At 50.9% G+C, this 10,949-nt stretch overlaps 3 protein-coding genes across 3 annotated transcripts; 1 reads left to right on the forward strand and 2 right to left on the reverse strand.

Moving 5' to 3' along the window:
• Nucleotides 1–409: 409 nt before the first annotated feature.
• Nucleotides 410–2,712, reverse strand: CMQ_7837 (c6 zinc finger domain containing protein; the record flags this gene model as incomplete). The annotated part of the gene is made up of 5 exons (XM_014313477.1): nt 410–683; nt 752–1,607; nt 1,736–2,412; nt 2,468–2,574; nt 2,671–2,712. The coding sequence occupies 5 exons, from the start codon at nt 2,710–2,712 to the stop codon at nt 410–412; spliced, it is 1,956 nt and encodes a 651-aa protein (XP_014168952.1).
• A 1,143-nt stretch (nt 2,713–3,855) lies between these two features.
• CMQ_7927 (ABC multidrug transporter) lies at nt 3,856–8,153 on the forward strand (the record flags this gene model as incomplete). Its single annotated transcript, XM_014313567.1, has 2 exons — nt 3,856–5,481; nt 5,610–8,153. 2 exons carry the CDS (start codon nt 3,856–3,858, stop codon nt 8,151–8,153), a joined length of 4,170 nt encoding a protein of 1,389 aa, XP_014169042.1.
• Nucleotides 8,154–8,907: 754 nt separating this feature from the next.
• On the reverse strand, nt 8,908–9,951 carry CMQ_7759 (uncharacterized protein; the record flags this gene model as incomplete). The annotated part of the gene is made up of 3 exons (XM_014313399.1): nt 8,908–9,333; nt 9,410–9,742; nt 9,826–9,951. 3 exons carry the CDS (start codon nt 9,949–9,951, stop codon nt 8,908–8,910), a joined length of 885 nt encoding a protein of 294 aa, XP_014168874.1.
• Nucleotides 9,952–10,949: the final 998 nt, after the last annotated feature.

The following is a 10,949-nucleotide window of genomic DNA, read 5'->3' on the forward strand; positions in this document are numbered from 1 at the left end:
ATACACCCGGACCACTTTGGGACTAACTAAGGAAACAACTACTCATATAAGACTACCCCAGACAACATGCCAGCATATGCTTAGGGCACGGCGAAACTGTAGTATAACTAATCGGGATGACTCTAGTATATGCTAGGCGCGTACGGTCAATATTTGCAGGACCGAAATGGCAACGAAGTGTCTTAGAGCACGCCATGCTATGCCAAAGAGGGCTATCGCTATACATTTGGTGTCATGCAAACTTTGAAGAGCCTCTTGTATTCAGAACAAAAGTTCCCAAGTACGAATGTCTTTACTTGCAATACGACATACTCCGAAAACCAGTGCTGTTTAATATTGTCTAATTATGTTTATCCACGTCTACCGTTTAAAGAAGCTCCTACCGACTGGTTAGACGGCCTAAACTCCCCTACCTACCTACACTCTTGCCATCGCTGTCCCGATCTCGCGTCGCTTTTGTAATGGCATTGTCACCAAGCCGGATCAGCTCGGCTATGAAGCTCTCAATTATCTGCATATTTGCCAACTCATTGGGGGTCCAGTCAGGTGGTCGCATCTGCTTCAGTAGCTCCGGTGTGATGTTGAGAAGCTGCAGGTCCTCGCGCGAGCGTGGGTGCAGCGGGTGCATCATAATGTTTCCAAAGATAGTCATCGTCGCCGACATAGGGTACGAGACGACTAACCTGAGGCGAGAGGGTAAGAAAGTTAGATAATAGCCTGCTGCGAAAAAGGCAGAGAATATGAAGCTTACCAGAATGCATCTTCGAACAGGGTTTTTATGGCTAGGCGCAGATAGAAAATGGTCGCGCGACTGGCTTCCACCGACAACGACAAACTCGAGCCCAAACCCTTGATTTCATCTTCGCCTCCACTACTGACATCGCCGTCGACACCCCATGTGCGGCAGCGACTGACAGCACGGTGAATTGTCGCTAGCAGGTAGTGGTACTCAAAGTGCAGTATAGTACGGCGCACCAACCGTGAGCGTGGCATATTGTCATGGTTCAGAGGTTGTGCTTGTGCGTAAAATAACTGTGGCCGAGTATACGCCGGCACGGAGAGGCGCCAACGCTCGACTTCCTCATCCAGTTCACGAATATCGCGCACTAGCTCGGCATCAGGCTTGCGCAAAGCAGCGGCGGAGTAAAGCATACGGTAAGTCTTAGACTTGATGATGACAAGACGCAAATCACCCGGCAGCCAATGCGCTTCGGTGCCGTCCGTTCGGACCGGCGAGGACGACGATGGACATGGCGAGGACGTCGACAAGTCAATGTTATTACTCTGCTCTTCGGAGCTGTCACAGTGGTGTCCGTGCTTCGTATAGTGTTCCGGCAACGTAAGATCGCAGTGCTCGTCTTCGATGCAAGGCGGCTGGCCTGTACGGAGGGCAATATCTTTGTCAAATGTGTAGCATAACCAGAAGACGGTGCGTAGGTATGACTTAACACGCCAAGCGATGCTATTTCTCCCGTTTTCATCCGGTGGCGTCGGTGCCATATGCGCTCCCAGTATGAACAACATTCGGCACCCCATTGCGTGCGTCTTCATGGCGGCACCCATCTGGCCAGTGAAGAGGTGGTACATGGTCCGGGGCATGTCAGAGGCTTTGATCGAGAAGGGAACACGGATTAGAGAGAAGGGGTAGGACTCACCAGCATGACCATCGTTTGCATTGCCGTAACGCTGGTTTCCTGTAGAACGTACGGCAACAAGTGCTGTGCTTTGAACGCACATGCATCGCCGTCGATTTCGGGGGTAAGATCACGGAACTCGACACGCGCCGCTGCCAGCACAGACAGGAACGCAAAAATCGACGCCTTGGCTGTGATGTGATCGAGCGATGTGGTCGCCGCGGCTGCGGCCAGGCCGTCGTGCACAGGATACTTCTGTGGCGTATATGCGGCGTCGATTATCTGGGCGAAAAGCATGTGCTCGACAATGGGAAAAACCAGCTGAAAATGCGATGTCCTATAGGCTTCCAAGCAGCTGTCGACAACGGCGCGCGGTGGAAGGTCCAAGTTTGTACGCGACAGCATAAACTCAGATAGCATAGTTTGGGTGATACGGCGGCCGCCCTGGAGGGCCTCCACGAGGTACACGATCTGGTTACCGACGTCCTCACCCGTGCGCGCTTTGAGCCACTCCCGGCCATGGGCCGAAAAGAGCGGGATGCCGCAGTGAGAGCTGATGTCGCTCAGCTTATAACTAGAAAAGTGTATGTCATTAGAGGCCGGCTGCAGGTCGCGGGCGGTATTGATGCAAAAAATAGTATCTGTTCTGCTTCTGGTTGACGGCGATGTAGGTGCCGGTGCTCGGGCGATGCTGACGACAGCATCCGCATCCGAGCACGGCGAGGCTGCGGCTGATCCCAATGACCCCGTGGGCTCTAGAGCTTTTACGAGCCGCCGCCTGTGTTGACAGAATGTCAGTTTTAGGTCACACACTTCGGCCTTCTCTTTCTTACTTAGTGCTGCTGGCCCGGGCTGCCCGTTTATTGACCCGATCGTATGTGCAGGCCAGTCCATGGTGTTTACACCAGTTGCACTGAGGAATGGCATTGTCGCAGTGAATCTATTGTGTTCTGTGTCAAAAGATACAGCCAGGGTGCTTAGGGGAGAACCAGGTACACAGGGGTTTTAGTTGTGCGTCACTGCAATTTTCGCTCACCTTTCGGCTGTGGCAGCAGTCGCATGCCTTTTGTCGGGCCATGGCCTAAAGCCGAATGGCTAGACAATCGGTAGCCAAAAACGGCTGAACGGTAAGGTGATGGGGTGTAATTTGGGGGGAGGGGGGGAGGACGAGGAGGGAAGGTTGAGGGAGGATAATGAGTTTAGCGGGAACGCATCAGCGGCAGACAGGCGGCCGCGCACACGAGTGGCTTCGAAGGCGTAACTCCGCTTCCGTAAAGCAGTCGGAGACCTAACAGGGCGAAACTGCGATGGAACGTGGCGTTTCAGGATTCCATGACCGCATCTGAGAATCCATTCCCGAGAATTCAGGTATGAAGGAGCCCATAAAAACATTACTAACGGAGAACATAGTATGGATTAGGCGGTTACCTCCCCCGAATAATCCCGCATTGGTTCCACCGATAAGACTGCGCCTGAACTATGAGTACGGTACTCTGTAAACACGTAATCTATAACGGAGCAATATATTTCCGAGGTATGGACCTAAGATACATATGTGTGGGAGAAGACAACATAATAAAACGGCTGTAAGCCGCAGTCTACTTCTAACTACGATTATATAAAAGGAAACTACAACAAAATGCCCACAGCTACTCTGTTCGTGATAGAGAAAAAAGCCGCTGATTCAGCGGCTGACTAGGCTGGATGGATACGTACGGAGTAAGTACTCCAAGCCCGGACTGTCCACGTCGTAAAGGACCCGCTAGTAAGCGCGGGTATACGGGATTACTCAGATTGTACAGGAAATTGATAGAAACCCCGATGACTCAGCGGTTGAAACGCAGGTTGATAGTAACTAATCGGCATTAAGAGCGACAACACTGAACGATTCTCGGACCCGGCGCTAGGAATGCCACCAGCTGCGCCGCCGGGACAGCGTCCCTCGAAATAAATGGGATATCTCGCTACGGGGTGTTGGAGTGCCCCGTATGACCGGGCATGTTGTATATAACCTACCGTGCAGGCGCTCTTGGTCCCAACCTTCTGTTCCTCGATGTGTGTCGCAATCGCTCGGGACACTTGAAGATCTTTGCTCGTGCCAAGACTGATCTAACAAGACGTCCACGAGCGGTCCTTCCTTCACCAATTCCACGTTCTTTTATATTTCATATTTTCTTTTCGCCTAGAACCATTGGTCAACATCATACATCACGACCACAACATGGCCTCTGACAACGGCAGCTCGACTGTCGCCGAAGAGAGGCCGACGTCGGCCGACGGCTCTGACAATGGCGCCGGCCAGGACAGCGATGGCTGGGCACTGGAGTACAAAGTCAAGGAGAAGCGCGAGCGTGAGCAACGCTCGGGCATCCCGCCGCGCCAGCTCGGCCTCACCTGGAAGAACCTGACGGTCAAAGCTGTCGCGAACGACGCCGCCATCCACGACAACTTTATGTCGCAGTTCAACATACCCCAAGTCATCCGAGACGCACGCAGGAAGCCGCCAATGAAGTCCATTCTCAACAACACTCATGGCTGCGTCAAACCTGGCGAAATGCTGCTCGTGCTCGGTCGCCCGGGTGCAGGCTGCACAACTCTGCTTAGCGTGCTAGCCAACCGCCGCCGTGGCTACTCGTCTGTCGACGGCGACGTATTTTACGGAAGCATGACTCCTTCAGAGGCGAAAAACTACCGCGGACAGATCGTCATGAACACAGAGGAGGAACTCTTCTTCCCGACGCTGACGGTTGGCCAGACGATGGACTTTGCCACGCAGCTGAAGGTTCCGTTCAAGATGCCCGAAGGTTACATCGACAAAGACGACATTCGACAGGAGAACAAGGACTTTTTGCTTGAGTCTATGAGCATCTCCCATACGGACGGTACCAAGGTCGGCGACGCCTTTGTGCGAGGTGTTTCGGGCGGTGAGCGCAAGCGTGTGAGCATAATTGAGTGCATGGCTACGCACGGTTCTATCTTCTTTTGGGATAACAGCACCCGCGGTCTTGACGCCAGTACCGCTCTCGAGTGGACAAAGGCTATTCGTGCTATGACGGACGTGCTGGGCCTGGCCACTGTCGTCACGCTATATCAGGCCGGGAATGGAATCTATAACCTGTTCGACAAGGTGCTTGTTCTTGACAACGGCAACGAGGTCTTTTATGGCACACGGGAGGAGGCGCGACCCTTCATGGAGGACCAGGGATTTGTCTGCCGTGATGGTGCAAACGTTGCTGACTACCTGACGGGTATAACGGTGCCGACGGAGCGGCAGATCAAGCCCGGTTTCGAGCGGACGTTCCCGCGCAGTGGAAAGGCCGTCCGCGAGGCCTACGAGAAAACGCCTATCTTCACAAAGATGCAGCGCGAGTATGACTATCCGTCCACAGAGGAGGCGCAGGCGAACACGCAAGCTTTTACAAATGCTATTGCGACTGAGAAGAATCCTCATCTTGGATCGAGCCCCTTTACGGTTGGATTTTCTACCCAGGTGAAGGCTTGTATTATACGACAGTACCAAATCATCTGGGGTGACCGCGCCTCATTCTTCATCAAGCAGTTTTCCACAATTGTACAAGCACTCATTGCCGGTTCACTGTTTTACAACGCGCCTAGCAATTCGGCAGGCATCTTTACGAAGTCGGGCGCGCTGTTCTTCTCGCTTATGTACAACAGCCTGTTGTCCATGAGCGAAGTGACGGACTCTTTCCAAGGACGCCCAGTGCTGTTGAAACATAAAGCGCTGGCTTACTTTCACCCTGCTGCCTACTGCGTTGCGCAGATCGCTGCCGACATCCCGGTTATTCTCTTCCAGATCACGTGCTTCTCGTTGATCCTCTACTTTATGGTAGGCTTGACAACGTCCGCAGCGAGCTTCTTCACTTATTGGATTGTTTTGATTGCAACGACCTTGGTAAGACACTTGTTCTTTGTACTGCTGCATTCGAATTAATCATTTTCTGACAACCGGAATAGTGTGTAACAGCTATGTTTCGAGCAATCGGAGCTCTATTCGGAACATTTGACGCCGCCTCCAAGGTGTCTGGCCTTGTCATCAGCGCCATAGTTATGTACAGTGGATACATGATTCATTATACGCAGATGCACCCATGGTTCATCTGGCTTTTCTGGATCAATCCGCTGGCCTTTGGGTTTGACGCTCTGCTTTCAAACGAGTTTCACGGCAAAGTTATCGACTGTGTTGGTGGCAATCTGATTCCTAACGGTATTGGCTATGAGAACGCTAGTGGCCACCAGTCTTGTGCTGGCGTGCTGGGTGCCGTCCAGGGCCAGACATCTCTAACTGGCGACCACTACCTAAACGCCTTGCATTACAGCCACTCACACGTGTGGCGTAACTTTGGCATCATCTGGGCTTGGTGGCTTATCTTTGTTATTATCACCATTGTGGCCACCACCAATTGGCGCGCATCTTCTGAGTCCGGGCCATCGCTGCTTATCCCGCGTGAGAAAGCTAAATCGCTAGGCCACATGCTGGCAGCTGACGAAGAGGCTCAGGATGAGGACCATGTGGCTAATGATGTGGCAGAGACTAAGGAGGTGGCTGGCAACAGCAGCGACAATGAAAGCAGTGGCAACCTGGTCCGAAACACGTCAACCTTCACCTGGAAGAACCTATGCTATGTTGTGAAGACTCCTTCAGGCGACCGCCAGCTGCTCAACAACGTGCAGGGCTGGGTCAAGCCAGGTATGCTGGGTGCACTCATGGGCTCTTCGGGAGCGGGAAAGACGACACTGCTGGATGTTCTGGCACAGCGCAAGACGGACGGCACCATCCACGGCTCGATTATGGTAGATGGACGACCACTACCAGTGGCTTTCCAACGGTCTGCTGGCTACTGCGAGCAACTTGATGTGCACGAGCCGTTCGCGACGGTGCGTGAAGCGCTTGAGTTCTCAGCGCTCCTACGCCAGAGCCGGACAACGCCCCGGGAGGAGAAGCTGCGCTACGTTGACACAATCATCGATCTTCTGGAATTGCACGACCTCGCCGACACGCTCATTGGGCAAGTGGGTGCCGGCCTTAGTGTGGAGCAGCGAAAGCGTGTGACCATTGGCGTGGAGCTGGTGGCGAAGCCTAGCATCCTGATTTTCTTGGATGAGCCAACTTCAGGGCTTGATGGCCAGTCTGCTTACAACACCGTGCGCTTCTTGCGTAAGCTGGCTGACGCCGGTCAGGCGGTTCTGGTGACGATCCATCAACCATCGGCACAGCTGTTTGCTGAGTTTGACACGCTGTTGCTCCTGGCTCGAGGTGGGAACACGGTTTACTTCGGCGACATTGGAGACAACGCGGCTACAATCAAGGCTTACTTTGCACGCTATGGTGCAGCATGCCCTCCCGAGACAAACCCGGCAGAATACATGATCGATGTTGTGTCGGGCCTGATGTCGCAGGGTAAGGACTGGGCCAAAGTGTGGCTAGAGTCGCCGGAGTACACGGCTGTAACGACAGAGCTGGACAGACTTATTAAGGAGGGCGCATCACGTCCATCTGCCAGCGACAATGACGATGGGTTCGAGTTTGCCATGCCGCTGTGGGATCAGATCTATATTGTGACTGCACGCATGAACGTGGCTCTATACCGAAACGTTAACTACGTCAACAACAAGCTCGTTCTGCACATTACATCTGCTCTCTTCAACGGTTTCTCCTTCTGGATGATTAAGCATAGCGTCTCTGCGCTGCAACTGCGTGTCTTTACCATCTTCAACTTCATCTTCGTCGCACCCGGTGTCATCGCTCAGCTCCAACCATTGTTCATTGCCCGACGCGACATCTTCGAAACCCGCGAGAAGAAGTCCAAGATGTACTCATGGGTCGCCTTCGTGACAGGCTTGATTGTGTCGGAGATCCCCTACCTCTGTATGTGCGCGGTGCTGTACTTTGTCTGCTGGTACTACACTGTCGGTTTCCCGAAAGACTCAGCCCGCGCCGGCGGTACGTTCTTCGTTATCTGGCTGTACGAGTTCGTCTACACCGGTATTGGGCAAGCAATTGCGGCGTATGCTCCAAATGATGTCTTTGCGACACTGGTCAACCCGCTGTTCATCGGAATCCTCGTGTCGTTCTGTGGTGTGCTGGTTCCATACTCTGAGATTCAGTCCTTCTGGCGCTACTGGCTATATTACCTCAACCCCTACAACTACCTTACCGGCAGCCTGCTGGTGTTTGACATGTGGGGCACCAAGGTTGAGTGCGGCAGTCATGAGCTTGCCTTATTTGACCCGCCTAGTGGCAGCACCTGTTCGTCATACCTCAGTACTTACATGAACGGCGCCGGATCGGGCACCCGGTTGCTCAACCCAGACGACTTGTCAGGTTGCAAGGTGTGCCCATACCGGGATGCAAGTGACTACCTACACACAGTCAACCTTACGAAATACTTGGATGGCTGGCGTGACACCGGCATCGTGGCTATCTTTGTCTTTAGCTCATACGGCATGGTATACCTTCTCATGAAGCTGCGGACAAAGACTTCCAAGAAGGCAGAGTAATGGTGAGGTCGAGTTGGGCCGCATAGGCCTTGGTATCGAGTGACAAAGTGAAGCACCCGACAATGTGATTTGCGTTCTTGTCACTCGCTCTTTATCTTCTCTTTTGATTTTTGTTTTAATTCTTCAGATTCATTCTTTACAAGGTGTTACACAGGCTGCTAGGATACTTAGACTTATAGACTGGCTTCATAAACGGAATATTTAATGAAACACAGCTTTGATCGAGCTAAGCCTGTCTTTAGAGCTGATGGCCCTCTTTTATATATATATAGTTGTAACCTATATACCGCTAGGCCATCAAGGTGCCAGCAATATAACTTACAATTTTTTCGGATTCTTCTCAACGGTGACTATCTCTGCTCAATCCTAGTGCTTATAAACAATAACCCTTATTGGTGTGCTGATTATCGCTGGCAATGGCTGTGCGGTTAATTTTAATTTGGTCTGGTTTAGGGGGGGTTCGGCACCATCTGCAAAACACCGACACATATATTGCAGGTTAACTAACGGACTAGCCGAGGCAAAGAGGTGCCTCTTCTCGACGTAGCTTTTAATACATTTTGTTCTTAAAGTTACTTAAGAGAGGGCTATACAAGTTCCTAGATTAACTACACGGCCGTAATAGTTTAAAAAGATGCATTGTGGACTAGTAGCGATATGTTGGTGGTAAGATATATGTGCATTTAAACAGTCACTATAATTATGCTGTCACGTTTCTGGCAGAGAAGAACAAAAGAAGAACAAATCATGCTACCTAATCGTGCGTGTGCTTTCCCATGTCCTCACGTTCTTCCATGTCCTCACAAATAGGACTGCTAGGCTGGTCACTGCAAGTCGTCATTCCCTCCGCCTTTGGCATCTCTCTTACTTCATCATGGTCGGCTTCGTGCGGTTCGCCAAGGTCATAGAACGCACCTAGTCGGTTAAAAAGCTCGAATTCCATACGTTGTGCTGCTTTGGGTCCTTCCATGATCTCACCCATCATATCAGAATATGAGGGGAAGTCGTTTTCAAAAATCGGCTCGCCAGCGCCGCGCATGTTTGCCAGTACAGCCTGCCGAAAATGCCATCGTAAAAGAGAATCCAATGGACGAGACGGATCGTCAAGGAGACGACGGTCGAGAGCTTGGCCAGCGATATTCAGGTTATCTGGCTCGAAAAGGACGACTTTATAGCCATTCTACGTTTCTTATTTAGCATCAGAATCGACAAACTAAAGTCGGTACGCAGTTAAGTTCAAATGAAGAACGACTTACATCCACGTTGATGGAAAAATGGTAATTGTCAAAGTCGACATGCACACTTGCAAGGAGCAGGAGGCCATTCTGGACAGAGTTAATTCGACCTCCGATAGATGGCACTATTGTAACGTCGCGTCCATAGTCCCCGTCGATCCATTGCTGCTGGTAGGCAAGTGGGAATATGTGTGCAGCTTGAAACGCGGACCAATTTCCACGGTCAGCACGGTTATTCGTCAATTTGCTCACGACGCACCGCCCGTCACGTCGTTGCACATTCTCGCGGAAATGGTTCAATCGGGGACCAGTAGTGACTGAGAGAGCTCTGGTCAAGACAATCTCATTGTTGATCTATCGCGATTGATGCGGTCCGGTAAGTATAGAGCCAACCCGGCAGAAGAATGAGAGAAAGCCGCCATGGCGGTTATTCTTACCTGAAAATCGTCTGCCCATACGATGTAGTGCCCTGGCTGGAGTGGGTCGTCCTTGCTAATTACTTGATAGCCGTCCTCGTGCTGAACAAAAGTATCAGAAGATGGGAGGAGGAGGACGCCGAGCATTTGCAAGAAATCTTTGTTGGTGAGGGTTGTGATATCCTCCAGGCCACCGATATATTCGTGGTTCTGGCCGTTCCAAATGAAAAGGACTCGGAATGAGGACCGGTCTTGGGGAGGCATAATTATAAAGAGAGAGCAGACAGGGAAGTGCTATTCAAATAGAAGATGTGCGTATAGAGAGGGAAAAAGAAAACATTAAGAACACACAAAAAAGCAGCGGACGAGGACAGACCCGTAAAAAATAAATAGTATTAAGGCAGAATGGTTTTGGAATTCTTATTCTAGGAAGAAACGAACTGTTACAGGTTCCTTATTCTTAGAAGGGACCGAAATTATTAACACACACGCAGTCCTACATAACTTATTTAGTCGGTCAAAGACGGCAGAATATATTAAAACTAGTGTGGCTTCTACTCCGTGCACCACTAGTCTGCCGCGCAGGTTCTGCGCGAGCACCAGTGTAAGACCCGTACGGTAATCCTTGTGGGATTTACGTCCGGACCAGTTGCACGTATCGTAGTAAGCTCTAAGGCCTTCAGAAGATCTAGTGATGATATTTCGTTGGGTAGTTAACTAAGTCCGCCACCCCCCCTTTCGACCACCCCCTCCTTTCGACCAATAATTATTCAATCCACGCACATCTTTTATTCAGTCTTCCTGGACTTCTTCACCAGTTACATAATGAAAAACGTGCATGAATCTGTTTATAGACTCCGCCTGCATCTTCCTAGCCGTGTTTTCTGGTTAAATCTCCCTTATAACGCGCTCTCTAACCGCTACAACCTCTTAAATTTGTACAAACTGCTTATTCGGCGCAAGCTTTAGTTTACGGCGCTTACTAACCTTTTGCGCTAATTGTAATACTTCTAGCTTGTTAATTCGCTGCTTTTAAAAGGCTATTATAGCTGTTTTTAAATTAATTGCGTAGCTAGCTTTATAAAGAAGGTACTGCGTAAACTTATTTACATTACTTCTCTTTTTTTACTAATGCAATCCGCTAT

The sequence above is a fragment of the Grosmannia clavigera genome (assembly GCF_000143105.1).
Source record: "Grosmannia clavigera kw1407 unplaced genomic scaffold GCSC_82, whole genome shotgun sequence".
Classification (NCBI taxonomy): Eukaryota; Fungi; Ascomycota; class Sordariomycetes; order Ophiostomatales; family Ophiostomataceae; genus Leptographium; species Leptographium clavigerum.